General features: G+C 52.3%; 1 protein-coding gene across 1 annotated transcript in view; it reads left to right on the plus strand.

Annotated features, from left to right (window-relative positions):
• BNC1 (basonuclin 1) overlaps positions 1 to 10,508 on the plus strand; it is a 31,981-nt gene extending 21,473 nt beyond the window's left edge. Inside the window, exons 4-5 of the mRNA XM_053223482.1 lie at positions 735 to 2,566; positions 7,789 to 10,508. Coding sequence (XP_053079457.1) covers positions 735 to 2,566; positions 7,789 to 8,473 — 2,517 coding nt within the window. The 3' untranslated portion in view covers positions 8,474 to 10,508. The remainder of the gene's footprint in view (positions 1 to 734; positions 2,567 to 7,788) is intronic.
• Positions 10,509 to 17,204: the final 6,696 nt, after the last annotated feature.

Genomic DNA, 17,204 nt, shown 5'->3' on the forward strand with positions numbered 1-17,204 from the left:
GATGTTACATCCCTCATCATCTTCAGAACTCTTACATGCATTGTGAAAGATCTCAGTAGGCCATCAAATACATGTTCTGTGATAAAATATTTATTGTAGTTTTGGGAAAAGTTAGGCCTTGCTAGAGTTTGAAAGATCTCCAACACTCCAGTGTAATTAAATCTCTGCTTTGCAAACACGGCCAGTGGATCAATACAGGTTCATTTGCTTTCTGATGTGAGTTGCTTGGGAAGATTATTAAACTCGCAGCAAAATAAATACTTGAGCTGTGCTAGGCCTGATTGCTCTGTCTATACTTTTTAGATAAAGAAGTTACTGTTGTTCAAATGATACATATTTTAATTTTGGGCGGGGGGGGGGGGGATTATTATGCCTAATGCCAGACAACCAATTGGTTTGAAGTAAAATGGAAAATAATCACTTAATTTCCCTTAGGCTTGAGTAATATAATTTTATTTCTCTCTTCTGGACCACCGCTTATAATTGGTGCAGGTTATTTTCTGCACAGAGTCTCTGGCCTAGGAGAGTAGTGTGACCGGGGGGGGGGGGGGGGGGGGGGGGCCGGACTCCGCGAGCCCCGTGCTCGTCCTGGGGGGGGGGGGGCGTTTCGTTTTCGTTTTCCAGTATGCGCCAGGGCGCCCTGCGGTGCTCATGGGGGCCCTGACCGCGTGACTCCTTCTAGAGAAGAAGGCGAGGAGCAGTAAAATTAATTGCGCTTTTTAATTCCGGCTTAGGATGCGTCGGGAAAGGTGCTGGATCACTGGAGCATCATGACCAGCGAGGAGGAGGTGGCCACCTTGCAGCAGTTCCTTCGTTTTGGGGAGACCAAGTCCATCGTGGAGCTCATGGCAATTCAGGAAAAAGAAGAGCGGTCCGTCATCATCCCGCCGTCCACGGCGAACGTGGACATCAGGGCCTTCATCGAGAGCTGCAGCCACAGGGGTGCCGGCCTCCCCGCTCCTGTGGACAAGGGGAACCCCAGCAGCCTGCACCCCTTTGAGAACCTCATCAACAACATGACCTTCATGCTGCCTTTCCAGTTCTTCAACCCTGTGCCTCCCACACTCGTAGGGTCCCTGCCCGAGCAGTACGTGCTGGAGCAGGGTCAGGACCCAAGTCAGGACCCCAAGCAGGACATCCACGGACCCTTCCCCGGCAGTGGCTTTGGGACCTCCAGCTCCACACCATTTCAGGTGGAAAGAGAGCAGTGTCTAAACTGCCCGGATCCGGTGACGAAAAAGGAAGACAACGCCCATCTGAGTGACTCCAGCCCGTACAACATCGTCACGAAGCTCGAAAGGACACAGCTGTCCCCCGAGGCCAAAGCGAAGCCCGAGAGGACCAGCCTGGGCGCGAAGAAGGGCCGGGTGTTCTGCACGGCCTGTGAGAAGACCTTCTACGACAAGGGCACGCTCAAGATCCACTACAACGCCGTCCACCTGAAGATCAAGCACAAGTGCACCATCGAGGGCTGTAACATGGTCTTCAGCTCCCTCAGAAGCCGGAACCGCCACAGCGCCAACCCCAACCCCCGGCTGCACATGCCCATGAACAGGAACAACAGGGACAAAGACCTGCGCAGCAGCCTGAACCTGGCCGCCTCGGACGGCTACGAACGCCCGGCCTTCACGGTGAGCTCTGCCGACTGCAGGCCCCTGGCCGGCTTCGGTGCGGGGGAGGCTTCCGGGGGCCAGCCGGCCTTCCCCAGCCTTGGGCAAAACGGGGTGCTTTTCCCCAACCTAAAGACGGTCCAGCCGGTCCTGCCTTTCTACCGCAGCCCGGCCACTCCGGCCGAGCTGGCCAACACGCCCGGGGTGCTGCCTTCTCTGCCTCTCCTGTCCTCTTCCATCCCGGAACAGCTGGTGTCGAACGAGGGGCCGCTTGACGCCCTTCCCAAGAAGAAATCCCGGAAATCCAGTATGCCCATCAAAATCGAGAAGGAGACCGTGGGAATCGCCAACGAGAAGAGGCAGGTGCTCAGCTCGGATGAAGACGTGCCCCCGCGGGTGGCCCGCGGGGACGAGCCGGAGGCCTGCAGTCCTCAGTCGGACAGAGCCCCCGGGGACCAGGACACGCGGTCAGGAGGAGAGACGGGCTGCCGCGGAGACTCGGGGATGAAGGCCGGCGGAGCCATCAGCAGAAGCCCCGAGCAGGCCCCGCAGCGCGCCGCGGAGAGCGAGGCTAAGCAGGAGCCCGCGGTGCCGAGGGGGCCGGACGACGGCGGCCGTGAGCTTCACCTCACACCCGGGACGGAGCCCTGCGTGCCCTTTCCGGACTACATCAGACTGCAGCAGCACCTGCTGGCCGGCGGGCTCTTGGGCGCTCTGTCCAGCAGAGGGATGGCTTTTCCTTGTTTCGAAGAGTCTAAAGAGCCAGACGTCGCGGGTCAGCGTGCACTCGGCCGGCAGAAGGAAGAAAACCACTTCCAGTGCGACGTCTGCAAGAAGACCTTTAAGAACGCCTGCGGCGTGAAAATGCACCACAAGAACATGCACGCCAGGGAAACCCATGTGTGCACAGTGGAAGGTTGTAACGCCACCTTCCCCTCACGCAGGAGCAGAGACAGGTAAGACGCCCGTCGGTAATCGTGTCTCCCAAGGCACCGATTCTTAAACTCTACAATGCGTCTGAGTCACCTAGACACACATACTTCTGAGCCCTGCCTGTTGAATTTCTGCTTCAGCAGGTCAGGAGACGGTGGGCGGGGGGGGGAGGCCCAAGAGTTTGCATTTCTGAGTTCCCAGGGGATTACCGCTCCTGCTGTTCCAGGGACCACGGTTTGAGAAACACTGTTCTACGGATCCGCATTCCCGAATTCTCAGTTCCAAATCTAAACGCCCTTGGCCACAAAACCTGATCTGAAATGACATGAGCCTGTTGCTAATCTTATTTTTTTTTAATCTCCCTACGCGTGGATTTTCTTATTCTGTGTTTCATGCAGAAATACTAATGGATTCATTATGGGGACATGAACAAAATATTACAGTGTACACCATGATTCTGCCTTTCTAAAGTCTAAGCAACTCTGAATTCAGAAACACATCTGGCCCAAAGGGTTGGGGGTAAGGAATCGTGAGCTGGTCTCACATGAGGCAGTGGTGGGGAGGGGCGTTACAATCCTGAGTGTAACTTCCCCCAAACTTGTCTGCTTTTCATTTTATGATATGAAGCCCACCGGATGAAATATTTTCTTTTATGTCTATTTAACCAGCTACGTTCAAAAAAAAGAAGAGCTGCTTGATTGAAGGTTTTTAAATTATTTTTTTCAGTTTATTTATTTTGAGACAGGGAGGGCACGCAGCGGTGGGGGAGGGGCAGAGAGGGAGAGAGAGAACCCCAAGCGACACGGGGCCCGATCGAAGTCGTGAACCGTGAGATCACGACCTGAGCCGAAATCAAGAGTCTGACGCTTCACCGACTGAGCCACCAGGCACCCTGAAGATTTTTTAATCATTAAGACATCAAAGAAAAAAGACACTTAGCAGGTTCCTTCGGGGTTTGTGATGTTGGTCGAAAAGCGAGAGTCACTGGGTACTGGGTGTTGTGAGGCACAACACAGCGTCAACCTGTTTGCAAAGCGCCCAGGTACAGAGCGCCTCTCATCACTCCGGGACACAGCACGGGCATTGCTGCCTTGTGTGTGCTTTTCTTCGGGAACTTGAGTCCCATAACCACCCCTCGGGCCACCTTCCTCCCCAGCCTGTGAAGGGAAGCTTGTGCGTAACCAGGAGGTGACCCCAGGAGGCTTTCAGGAAAAGACTGGCTCTCTGATGAAATGCCATATGATAAATGCTAGAGGGTTCGCAGAATATTAACCGTGTTGCATTTGCTCAGACAAGCCTGACTTGAAGCAGTTCAGCATCCCCGCTAGCTACCTTCGTCCGAAGCGTAACACCTGATTTCCCGAAGAGGGGGAAGGTACAGGTACTGCCCACACGTTCCTGGAGCGGGCTCATAAGAGCATACTCGCCTGGAGCGAGGGGAAGAGAGCAAGGGTGGTAGGAGTTAAAATTCCTGTTTTCTCTCGCTGGCGTATTGAACCAAACCACCAGGATCCTCTGACTGGAGAACGTGCCCTTTTCCTTCATCCTCCAACAGGAGGCTTTGTTCATGACAAGGCTGTTCTGTTGAAGAAGAGATAGCTCTATCAGGCAGATTATCCTCGATATTTATGACAGCGTTCTGGCCCACAGCGCCCACCAAATTAGAAGGCCCCCTCCGCCACCACGGGAACGCATCTTGAATTCTAAATTTCAACTCCTGATTTTAGTGGTCTAGAACCAGGAAGGCATTTGGCCTAGAATCTGATTAAAATGGCACATTTTCTCTTATTTTTTTAATGTTTGTTTATTTATTTTGAGAGAGAGTGAGAGAGCGAGCGGAGGGGAGGGTCAGACAGAGAGGGAGAGAGAGAGAGAGAGAGAGAGAGAGAGAGAGAGAGAGAGAGACCGACCGACCCAAGCGGGCTCCACACTGTCAGTGCAGAGGCTGATGCGGGCTCGATCTTACACACCGTGGGATCATGACCGGAGCCAAAATCAAGAGCTGGACGTTTAACTGACTGAGCCACTTGGGAGCCCCCGAAGTGGCACCATTTTAAAAGGAGCTTTGTGGGCAGGCCTGGGGCCACCCCCCTCTTCTGGGGGTCAGAGATGAGAACTCTGTTGTCAGGATGATTTTCTTCCCTTCTTAGAGCCACTGCCAGCAGCAGTCACTAAGGTTCCTCAGGAAGGGACTGTAATAGCACCCTAGATGCTTCTTTAGCCAAGTTGTGTGTGTGTGTGTGTGTGTGTGTGTGTGTGTGTGTGTATTCAAGAACCTTCTGTCAGGTGCTGTGGACACAGTCACTGCTCACAAAGGCCCACGGAGGAGACAGACCAGTAAATAGGCAACTTCAGCTGAATGTGGTGGCCGCTATCATACAGGCTGCTGTGGGCACATAGTGGAGGTACCTACTGGCCTCTGAGAAGTTAGGGAAAGCTTCCTGGAAGAAGGGGCGTGACTAAAGCAGCAGCTCTCAGTCGGTTTGGTCTCAGAACCCCTTCACAAATTCTTAAAACCTGAGGGCCCTCAAGAGCCCTCGGTTGGGTGGTCTAGTTGGGTTTATAAGTATCAGTGTTTACTGCATTAGAGATTAAAACTGAAAAAAAAATCAATATTTCATCCCTTAAAGTAATACACATAGCATTTAATGAAAAAGAAGCCCGTTTTCCAACACAAAAGCTCAATGAGAAGACTGGTTTTGTTTTTACGTTTCTGCAAATCTCTGTAACGTCTGGCTTAGCAGAAAATAGCGGCCTTCTTACATCAGCTTCTGCGTTCAGCCTGTTCCAAGACCGCATGTCACGTAGCCTCCAGAAAACCACAGTACGCTCGGGAAGGAACGACAGTGAAAAAGACAAATCATGTCATCACAGATCATGTCGTCGTGTCCTTATGAAATGAGTTTTGACTTCAGGGTACCCCTGAAAGGGTCTCACGGCCACTAGGGGTGCCCAGACCACACTTTGAGAACCACTAGTCTACGGAGGCAGAAACCGGGGAGGACGAGGGAGGATGATAGGGATGGAAGTGTCAGGGAAGACCCGCACGCACGCGTGCACGCACACAGCCAGCAGGCACAGCATTAGCAATCCTGGAAGCAGGAAGCTGGCACACGGGCCAGTGGGTTTTGCGTTTGTGGTAGTGACTGGTTTAAGGGCACATGGCACCCCAGGAAGGCTTAACGAGCAGGTTGGAGGATCCCACACGTTCACTCGGTGTTCCTGGGGGTGCTCAGGCTGACAGCTTGGCCTCGTCACGGCAGGGACCTTCCCGTGCAAAGTTCCAGCGAGCGTGTCTGTCTGACTTTTTTCTAACCACTCTCGCATCCCGGGACCTACGTGTCAATCTAACGTCTGGTTTTCTGCCGACGCATACCTGCCCCTTCAGCCCGGCACGCTGACATAATCACAGGGCAGCAGTGCAGTTGGCAAGGCGATCCGAGACTGCGGTGCTGAGGACGTCCAGAAAAAGAACGTGCGAGGAATACGAGGGAGGAGTCCAAGAGCAGGTTTTACACTTTCCTTGAAATGGGATGCAATTTCCACCCATTTCCCCACCACCCCCACCACCACGTCTTTGGAGGTTTCGAAGAGAAAATTCAGTTCCTAGCTATTTGCGGAGGGGACCGTGCATTTTTCCCAGCGTGGGCCTGGCACACGTTCTCGTCTGTCCTGGTGGGGGAGGCTCTTTTCCACTTGGAACCATTTTCCTGTCACCTGTAAGATTGTACCCCTTGCAGTCAGGGCTGTTTCTGCCAGCCAGAAGTTAGCAGGGGATCTGTGAGCGAGGCCACCATTGATTGACAAGTTATGTCTAAATGATATCGTGTGAGTAAGCATGTGTCATAATGGATACTCATTGTCTGCCCTTCAGGAATAATCATTGGGTAGAAGGCTGGTAGTGTGTTCAATGCTGTACTTGCAAAACTCCTGTCTGGTTTATAGTGAAACGTTGCAAATATGAACCGAACTTAGCGTTCTCTCCCTCCCTCCCTCCCTCCCTCTCTCTCTCTCTCTCTCTCTCTCTCTCTCTCTCTCTCTCTGGCTAGAACACACAATTCCTAGCCAATCAGGTTTGCTCACCTGTGTGAGCACTTGACAGGTGTGTTAATGCCATAGACCATGATGCAAGCCACCCAGAAAACTGGAAATTTTCTAGTGGGCATGTTAAGAAAGTATGAGAAGCTCCGGTGACGTGAGCCTTAACAATGTGTTTTGTTTCATTCGGTCTATCCGAAATCTTGTCATTTCTGTGTATGTCGCAGCCACGTTTCAGGGCCTCCGTGGTCACGAATGAGCAAGCTATCGTACCGGACAGTACAGCTCTAGAAGATATTTCTTGGTTTCTTTGAAATAAAGCCCTCCACGTGGGGTGCCTGGTGGTTCAGTTGGTTAAGCCTCTGACTTCAGCTCAGGTCATGATCTCGCGGTCCATGTGTTCAAGCCCCACATCGGGCTATGTGCTGACAGCTCGGAGCCTGGAGCCTGCTTCAGATTCTGTGTCTCCCTCTCTCTGCCCTTCCCCTGCTTGTGCTCTGTCTCTCTCTGTCTCCCAAAAATAAATAAACACTAAAAAAAAAAAAAAAAAAGGTTGCTCAAGGGGCACATGGGTGGCTCAGTCGGTTAAGCAACCGACTCTTGGTTTCGGCTCAGGTCACGATCTTAAGGTTTGTGAGTTCAAGCCCCACGTCGGGCTCTGTGCTGACAGATCGGAGCCTGGAGCCTGCTTCGGATTCTGTGTGTATGTGTGTGTGTGTGTCTCTCTCTCTGCCCCTCCCCTGCTTGTGCTCTGTTTCTCTCTGTCTCTCAAAAATAAATAAACCTTAAAAAAATTTTTTTTTTGAAACAAAGTGCTCCACTTAATTCCTTATTGGGACCAGTTTTCTCTGGGGTCCCCTGGTTGGTTGCAGGGTCCCAGGTGACTTGACCTGATCAAAGTAGTCTAGGCATTCTCTCTAGATGAGGTCCGGGAAAGTTCGTGTCCGTCACGAAGTTAAGAGGTTAAGAAGGACTGCGTATTCCCAGACTCCAGACTATCCGCTTTCCTCCTCAATGCTAACTTCTGACGGGTGGTGGACAGCCCTGGGCCAGCAGCCACTAGACCTGCATTTCACCCCTCTCCCCTTATCATCGCTTCTTCCGTGCCATGAGCGTTTTGCGGTATCCAGCTCGTGTCTCCACTTGGAATGTTGACTGTTTCTTACAACAGCCCGACCTATTGCTAACCATATGTTCCCTCTTGTAGACACAGTTCAAACCTAAGTCTCCACCAAAAAGTGTTGAGCCAAGAGGCACTGGAGAGCACCGAAGACCATTTCCATGCAGCCTACCTTCTGAAAGATGTGGCCAAGGAGACCTATCGGGATGTGGCTTTCACCCAGCAGGCCCCCCAGACATCTGTCATCTTCAAGGGAACAAGTCGGATGAGCAGTCTGGTTTACCCAATAACCCAAGTCCACAGTGCCGGCCTGGAGAGCTACAGCTCTGGTCCGCCGAGCGAGGGCACCATCTTGGATTTGAGTACTACCTCGAGCATGAAGTCTGAGAACAGCAGCCATTCCTCTTGGGACTCAGACGGGGCGAGCGAGGAAGGCACCGTGCTCATGGAGGACAGTGATGAGGACTGTAACGGGCCGAGCCTTGTCCCCGGGGAAGACGAGTACCCCATCTGTGTCCTGATGGAGAAGGCCGACCAGAGCCTTGCCAGCCTGCCTTCTGGGCTGCCCATAACTTGTCACCTCTGCCAAAAGACGTACAGTAACAAAGGGACCTTCAGGGCTCACTACAAAACTGTGCATCTCCGCCAGCTCCACAAATGCAAAGTTCCGGGCTGCAACACCATGTTCTCATCTGTCCGCAGCCGGAACAGACACAGCCAGAATCCCAACCTGCACAAGAGCCTGGCCGCCTCCCCGGGTCACCTGCAGTAACAAGAGGGCGGAGCAGGTGTGCGAGGACGCGTGTGCGGATCAGAATTCAGGAATAAGGTAGTCCAAAGAATCGTCTCTGGTTTTGTTTAACACCACTTGGGGCAAGCCAGGCAAAAAGGCTTTGAGTTGACTTCACCGTCTTGCTGCAGCAGAATGTGCAAAAAACCAGCCTCGGAGGAAGTCAGCACTGGGGCCGCGCTAAGGCCCTGTTCTCTGTCGTGGCCCAAGAGGCTTTTCCCTGACCTGGCAAAAACTGGCAGAAACACCGTTTTCCCCACGTTTGTTTACACGTTCCCTGGGAGGGCTCCAGGTCTGCAGGTTGGCAACAGGGGCCCAGGACCTGGGGGCAGCCTGATGTCAGCCTTGCACAAGTGTTAAGGGTCAGCTGAGTGTCCCGGGGAAGCAGACTGCCGCCACGGGTGAGGAGCCAGTCCCAAAGTGCGCATTTTTCAGTTCCTGCTTTAATGAGTCTGCCATCCAGACTCAGGTTTGGGGAAAATGACTTTTTGAGACTATGCCTCCGTTTGGAGTGGAGAATTACTTTTTTTTTTTTTCTTTTTCCCCTCCCCCTTCAGGGGTCTCACGGACCTCCAGTTCTTAGAGGAAGCAGATGGGTTTCAACACAGAGGAATGTGGATGTCGTTCCCAAGGGTGTCCGTTCTTGCTGTGTCGTGTGCGTTCAGGAAGCTCGGGGGCGGGGGGTGGATTTCATGCACTTAAACATCGCGGTCTTCAATTTAATTTAAAGTAATTTTGATAATATTTAACTTGTGTTTGTTACGTGAGTAGTCGGGGTGAGTGCAGACGCGTCACGGTGCGACCCCTGGGTCCCTGCTCCAGGGCAGAAGGAGTATGTCGGCCTGAACTTCAAAGCCGCTGCCCGTGGTCTTGCGGTGAACCTCGGAGTCTGGTCCGTTCTGATCCTCCGTGGAAGGAGTGCAGGCGTGACTGTGGCAGGACCCGTTGTAAATACTCGGCCAGAGCGCTTAGAGAATACGGTTCAGATGGTTGTGGTGCATTTTTGGTATCACTGGGTCCCTCGGTCCTCACCCTTTTATAAACGTGTAAGGTTAGGATGAACTTTCCGATTTACCCGGTAGGAGAAAAATAGGGCGTTAACTGCCATACTGTACGTCTTAATATTTAACTTATTCTGAAATGTGTTCCACACCCTTGTACACATGTGCTGTTGTAGAAAGGAAGCTTAATCAGTTCCTATGAAAAGGGACCATCTCTTGAAATTTGACATTCACGGTACTCGGCAAGCCCGTGGCAGGGAAAGAAATTGACTTCGTATTAAGACTTCAGGTTAACCGTCTTTTAAGCTTACCGTTGATTTAAGTAATGAGAAACATCCTCAGAGAGAAGCGGGGGTTACAAGAGAGAGATTATTCGTCCTGCACAAGGGTGAAAAAAAAAAAGCCAACAACCTGTTACGGAGTGTTTCAACATTTTTAAAAAATAAATATGACAACACTTGGTCTCTGCGTAAAGTGAAACGTATCTTTCCACCGTTTTGTTATCCAGCTGTTTATTATTCCAGTTTCCCCAAAGTGGAACCAATTTGTATACAAATGAGTTTTCTATGATTTAATAAAAAATATATGCCACATGTTTTTGTTTAAAAAGGCAAACATTTGTAAGGCTGGTTTTGTCATATGGACGCCGTGTTGTACACGTGCTGCGGTCATTCGCACACACACAGGCACACACACAATGAATTTTACAGAACCGAAAACCCAGGGCAGGCAGGCAGACAGGTGCTAGCGTCAGTAACTACAGCCACATCCAAACAGGAGTTGCAAGTATTAATGAGTTCCAAAGAAAGAGCAGTGGTTACTTCCCGGGGAAGAGTGGCTGGGTGTCAGTTTATTATTTTTTTAATGTTTATTTTTGAGAGAGAGAGCATGAGCAGGAGAGGGGCAGAGAGACAGGGAGAGAGGATCCGAAGCGGGCTCCATGCTGACAGCAGAGATCCCGACGCGGGGCTCAAACTCACAAACTGCAAAATCACGACCTGAGCCGAAGTAGGACACTCGACTGAGCCACCCAGGCGCCCAGGTATCAATTTATTATTAAGGAAAATACAAAAATGGGGCACTTGGGTGGCTCAGTTGGTTGAGCGTCCGACTTCAGCTCAGATCGTGATGTCACAGTTCACGAGTTCGGGCCCCGTGTCGGGCTCTGTGCTGACAGCTCGGAGCCTGGAGCCTGCTTGGGATTCTGTGTCTCCCTCTCTCTCTACCCCTCCCCTGCTCATGCTCTCCCTCTCTCTCTCTCTCTCTCTCTCAAATAAAACGTTAACATTTTTTCAAAAATTAAATGCAATGATTGCTTAAAAATACTGTCAAAGATAAGTCTTAACAGCCAGGGCTCAAAGTAGAATGAATTTCAGCTTCTTTCTTTCTTAAACGTGCAGAGTTGTGTTTTTTTTGAGTCAGGTTTTTGTAATTAATCTTTTCACCTCCTCACGTCTTTTATCTGCCCTTCCAGTAGATAAAAGCATGCTCCCCTCTCCCTTCTGACCCCTCTGTCGGGGGAGGACTCCATGTCCCTGCTTCAGGGGGATCAAGAGGAGGGAGCCACCAGCGGGTGTGTGTCCCAGCTCAGAACCCTCCGGTAGCAGCTAGTATAAAATCCAGAGACTCTCTCGAGGCCAGCAGGGTCCTGAAACGTCTTCCCACGCCTGCGACTTCTCCATCCTTCCCGCTCACCTTGCATTACAACCTCTGTGGGCTTTGTCTTCCCTCGTGGTCGCCCTTCTGAACCTCCACTTTGCTGGATGCCACCCCACGACTCATCGTGGCTACGGTAGCCGACCTCACTTTCTGCCCTCAGAGAACTGGTGGGAACCCCTGGGACTCACCCCCAACCACCGCCGCCCCCCCACCCCCGACCCCTGCTCAGCTTGTCTGCCTTCTCGCCTGTCCTCACATGGTCTCATCTGGCCAGACTCTGCTGCCACACTCAGCCCCACGTGGCCTTGCCGAGGCTCCTGAGTTCCCCGAGCGCAGCCTTTCTGATTTTCTCCACTGGCGCCCAAAGCAGATACCGAAAGGACTAAATGTGCGAGGGTGTTATGAAGAGAGACCGTACTGTCGGAGAGGAAACGGTAGGGAGCCAGGGAGGCTGGGGGAGCCAGCAGACAGCATGCAGATCTGACCTCCTAGTGAAGGAGAGAAGGAGGGAAGGTTGAGTGAGAGAATCCGAGACTGCCGTGTGGTCTGGGGAAGGTTGGGGCAAGGCCCCTGGGGGGTGGTCTCTAACCCAGGTCAGCCAGCAGAGCAGTCGCCCCTCTCTCAGGAGTGGGTTCCCTGGGAGTCGTATCCCTGCTACCCTCAGTCTGGCTGCAAGCAGCCCGTGGGAAGGAAGGCCGATGCCCTCACTCAGCCCTCCGGCTGTCTCAACGATGGGGCCCCCTCACCTCTTCCCTTGCCCTTCCATTATCAAATATCCTTTCTACTGCTTCCGTCCCACTAGCCTAGAACTCTTGCAAATCCCTCTCATCTTGGGGCACGTGGATGACTCAGGAGGTTGAGCGTCCGACTTCTGCTCAGGTCATGCTCTCCCGAGTAGTGAGTTCGAGCCCCGCCTCGGGCTCTGTGCCGGCAGCGTGGAGCCTCCTTTGGATCTTCTGTCCCCCTCTCTCTGCACCGCCCCTGCTTACGCTGTCTCAAAAATAAACATTTCTTTTAATGTTTATTTATTTTTGAGAGAGAGACAGAGCATGAGTGGGGGAGGAGCAGAGAGAGAGGGAGAGACAGAATCCGAAGCGGGCTCCAGGCTCCGAGCTGTCAGCACAGAGCCCGTCGCGGGGCTCGAACCCACGGACCGTGAGATCACGACCTGAGCCGAAGTCGGACACTTAACCGACTGAGCCACCCGACGCCCCCAAAATAAACATTTTTTAAAAATCTCTCTCATCTTAACAATTGAAAGAAAGAAAACATAGCTTTCTAGAGCCCTGACCCCTTCCGGTGACCCTTCCTCCTCCCTTGGCTTTGTACAGCCAGGTGCTTACAATAGACCTGCCTCTCCCCTAATCACTGCATTTCTTTCTTACCCTGACGATGGCCCCGCCCTCACCAAGCTTCCAGTGACCCCCAGACGGCCGCATCCAAAGGACACCTTTGGTTCTGTGGTGTACCCTCGTCCCCCTCTGGACTTTTCTGTCCTCACACTCATGCTCTCTGGGATGTCTCGTTCATCCCTATGACTACCAACTGCTATCTGTCGGCTGACGCCTCTGAGTCTACACCTCCGGAGTTGCCCTCGTGACTAGCAGATGCCCGCTGGGTGTCGCAGAATAATCCACAGCACCCCCATCCAGCTCAGCTGGTGCTCAACCCAGTTTGTCGTCCTCCACACCACCGATCATCTTCCCCCTTGCGTTTCCTCGGGGTGAGGGAGCGGTGGCCAACCCACACCAAAACCCCAGGGACACCACCACCTGTGGTCAAGAACGTGGCTCTTCAAGTCTGACTGTCCTCGGCTGTTCCACACGCCAGCCGGGCGACTTGGGCCACCTCACAGCTTCTCTGGGTCTCCGTGTTCTGGTCCATATGATGAGGACAGAAAGAGTCTCTACTTCAGCGGATCCTCATGAGGCTCAAGGGCGTGGAGCACGTGAGCGCTGCCTCGTAAGGGCTCCGCGAACCTTGCCGTAACCATCCTGTTCGTCACCGTCGTCCTCATCACTGTTAGCCTCATGACTACTCCAGACTTGCCCTTCTTCTCACGCCCGGCGGCGGCCATCCGTCACCAAATTCCAACAAATCTGCCTACCGGAAAATGCCCTCTGATCCTTCCCCTTCCTCGTGCTGGTTGGTCAGTATCCGTTCAACAGGGCGGCCCTCTGCTTCCTCCTCCTCCTTTCCCGAGACCTTCAGGAGCCTCCTGCGGCTGCTACTTTCTCCAGCCCACCTTCCCACAGCAGCCCCAGGGAGCTCTCCCAACAGCACAGAGCGGACTCTCCCTCCTCCTCCAGGTGCTTCCTGCTGCCCTCGTGAGGGTGGGGTCCCCCCAGGCCGGCCCCGGCCAGGCTGACCCCCGCAGTCGCCCCACAGGCCCCGGCTTGTCGGTCCCCAAAGCCCTGCCTGTGTCGCTTTGTCTCCAGGAACCACCTGCCAGTCTCTGACCCCAAACCCTCTGTCCTCCCCTGAGACTCAGCTCGGGTGCCCTCTCGTCCAGGAAGCCCCTCGTGACCTCCCCCTCCTTCCCTCCCAGGGCGGAGTAAAGCCAGCCCTCTGGGCCCCCCTGTGTTGTCAGGGTTTGCTCACGGATTTGCCTTGCGCCACCCCCACCCCTCACCGAGGGGCCTCCAGCTGTCAGTCAGCAGATGGACCGAGAACCCACCTACTGTGCGTCAGGCACCGCCGGGCACACTCTGCTTACATGCCGTGGACACAGGGCTCGCTCTTGTGGAATTTAGAATAAGGAGGACAGATATTAAGTCAACAAATAAATGAAAACTTATGCAAGCTTAGTTCCCAGAAGAGAGGTCTCTCTGTCCAGGGTCTCTGGCTAGCACCCGTCCCGGCTAGGCCTGAGGGCACAGGGTTGTGACCTCCCCGTGACCTCACCTCCCCAAGGTTGGGACTCCGGGTCTCCCTTCCCAGGCGTGTGGCTACATAAATGTAACTCAGCTGTCAGCTGCGGGCACATCCCTAAACCGCCAGCCTCGTGGGGTCATCCTTCTGTTTACGTTCAAATTAAATAACATGAGCCTTCCCTCCTCCCCGCCCCCGCCTTTCAGAAGACTGACCTCAGCAATCACTTTCCCCATCAGCCTTGGAACGTAAGAAAAGCAGACACGAGCCTCCCGGGTCCTGAGAGCATACTTTCAAATCAACACGGCTTCAGCAGACAGATGAACAAACACGGGCTGTTTGGCCCTAATCACGGGGATCTGATATTACGGACTCCTGCGACCAAGCTCTCAAACCCCATTTACTGCCTAACCTAGCAGAGGGTCAGAGACCAGGGAGGGGCCACACGTATGGCTTTTTGGGCCTAGCTTGGGGTGTTTTTCCTAAGTGGCTAATCGTCCCACACCCAGATTTTGTCTGATTTCTCAAAATCGCCCTCGATTAGGAAACCTGATACATCACTGCTTGTTTTTCTTTTTTTCCTTTTTTTATTGAGATGAAATTTGCACAGCATAAACTTTATTTCAAGTGTGGAATTCAGGGGTGCCTGAGCAGCTCAGTCAGTTGAGTGTCCAACTTCAGCTCGGGTTGGCATCACATGGTTCGAAAGTTCGAGCCCCACGTTGGGCTTTGTGCGAATAGCACAGGGCCTCCTTCGGATTCTCTGTCTCCCCCTCTCTGTGCCCCTCCCTGCTAGTGTTCTCTGTCTCTCTCTCTCAAGAACACAAATAAACATTAAAAAAAATTAAAAATAAAATAATAAAGTGTACAATTCAGAGGCATTTAGTACGCTCACTATGCCGTCCACCTCTGTCCAGTCCAGAACATTCCGACCACCCCAAAATAAAACCCTGTACCAGTAACAGTCACTCCCCGTCAGTCTGCTAACTAATCTACCTTCTGCCTCTACGGATCTGCATGGACATGTCATATAAATGGAATCGCATGCGACGTGGTCCTTTGTATCTGGCTTCTTTCACTTGGCGTGACATTCTCAAGTTTCATCCATGTTGTAACATACATTGCTTCTTCTTATGGCCAAAGAAGAATCCATGGTGTGGAGTTACCACATCCGTTTTAGTTTGTCTTCCTACCCATCAGTTGATGCACATGTGGGTTGTCCCCACCTTGGGGTTGTCACAAATGATGCTGCTGTGGACACGGGCATACGAGTTTCTGTTTGGACGCGTGTTTTCTGTTCACGTGGGTCTGTGTCTAAGGCTGGAAGTGTTGGGTCTTACGGTAAGTGTGTTTGACACCAGCCTGTTTTCTAAGGTCACTGATTCTTTTTTTTTATTTTAGAGAGAGGGGAGAGGGGCAGAGGGAGAGAGAGAGAGAGAGAGAGAATCCCAAACAGGCTTCATGCTCATCACGGAGCCCAAATTGGGGCTCAGTCCCACGACCCTGGGATCATGACCTGAGCCAAAATCAAGAGTCAGATGCTCAACAGACTGAGCCACCCAGGCACCCCATAAGGTCGCTGATTCTTTTGTTTTTAATGTGAATTTATTTTTGAGAGAGAGAGCATGAGTGGGGGGGAGGGGCACAGAGACACAGAATCGGAAGCAGGCTCCAGGCTCTGAGCTGTCAGCACAGAGCCCGATGCGGGACTCGAACTCACAAACTGTAAGATTGTGACTTGAACCGAAGTCGGACGCTCAGCTGACTGAGCCACCCAGGCACCCTATAAGGGCACTGATTCATCAGCACGGTTGCACGTTGGAATCATCTGAGCATCTTTTTTTTTTTTTCCAATATATGAAATTTATTGTCAAATTGGTTTCCATACAACACCCAGTGCTCATCCCAAAAGGTGCCCTCCTCAATACCCATCACTCTGGGCATCTTTTAAAGTACTGCTTCCTAGTCCCTCCCTCAGATGGTCTGGGATCATCGGTCTGCTCTGCGGCCTGTGCACGGAGAGTTTCGAAGCTCCCCAGGGGTTTCTCCCAGCCCAGGTTGAGGATTTCAGACACAAGGACTCACAGATAACATCATTAATCAATAGCTTGCCCTCTCAAGTCAGTGTCTTCAGACCTGCTCGATTATGAGAATGTTCTGGGGCACTCTTTGAAACTACAGATTCCCAGGGGCGCCTGGGTGGCTCAGTCTCTTAAGTCTCCGACTCTTGATTTCGGCTCAGGCTGTGATCTTGTGGCTCATGGGTTCCAGCCCTGTGTCAGGTTCCTCACTGACCGTGTGGAGCCCGCTTGGGATTTCTCTCTCTCGCTCTGTCTCTCTGTCTCTATCTGTCTCTCTCTCTCTCCCTCCCTCCCTCTGCTGTTTTCCTGCTTGCTCACTCTAAGATAAGTAGATAAACATTAAAAAAAATAAAATACAGATTCCCAGACCCTTCCTCTGGAGATGTCCTCAGTACTTAGTGGGCCCCGGGGGGTGGAGGGGGAGAGCCTGGGAATCTGAAGTTTCAACAGACACTTCGGGTCTCTTGTGATCTGGCAAGTTTGGGAACCAGTATCTTGGATTCTTCCCCAAATGTGGGCCCCCCACCAGCGCCAGCTGGAGCTTGTAAGAAATGCACGTTCTAACTATTACTAAATCAGAATCTGCCTTTTAACAGTTCTTCAGTGATTGTAAACACACTAATATCTTAGAAGTACGGTGTTAGAGTACTTAATCTCAAGCAGTGTCATCTGTAGGTAAGAGGTTCTCAAACTTGAGCAGCATTAGATCGTCTGAAAGGCTCATTAAAGCACAGGCTGTTCTTGGAGCCTCTGATTCCGCAGGCCTGACGCAGGCCACGTGTCACAAGTCCCCAGGTGATGCTAATGCACTTGGTCTGAGAACCACACTTTGAGAATCCCAGATCTAGCATCTGGACTAGGGTTTCTCAGACTTGGCACTCGTCATGTTTTGAGCCAGATAATTCTTTCTTGGGTAGAAAGCTGCCCTCTGATTGTAGGGTGGTTAGCTGCTTCTCTGACCTCTACCTGCTAGGTTCCAGGAGCACCCCCAAAATTGCGGCAGCTAATTATGTCTCCGTGCATCGCCAGATACGCCCTGGTGGGCTGGGTGACCAAATTGAGAACCACTGGTCTAGAACATACCTAAAGGGGAGGGGTCCT

The sequence above is a fragment of the Acinonyx jubatus genome, chromosome B3 (genome assembly GCF_027475565.1).
Source record: "Acinonyx jubatus isolate Ajub_Pintada_27869175 chromosome B3, VMU_Ajub_asm_v1.0, whole genome shotgun sequence".
NCBI lineage: Eukaryota > Metazoa > Chordata > Mammalia > Carnivora > Felidae > Acinonyx > Acinonyx jubatus.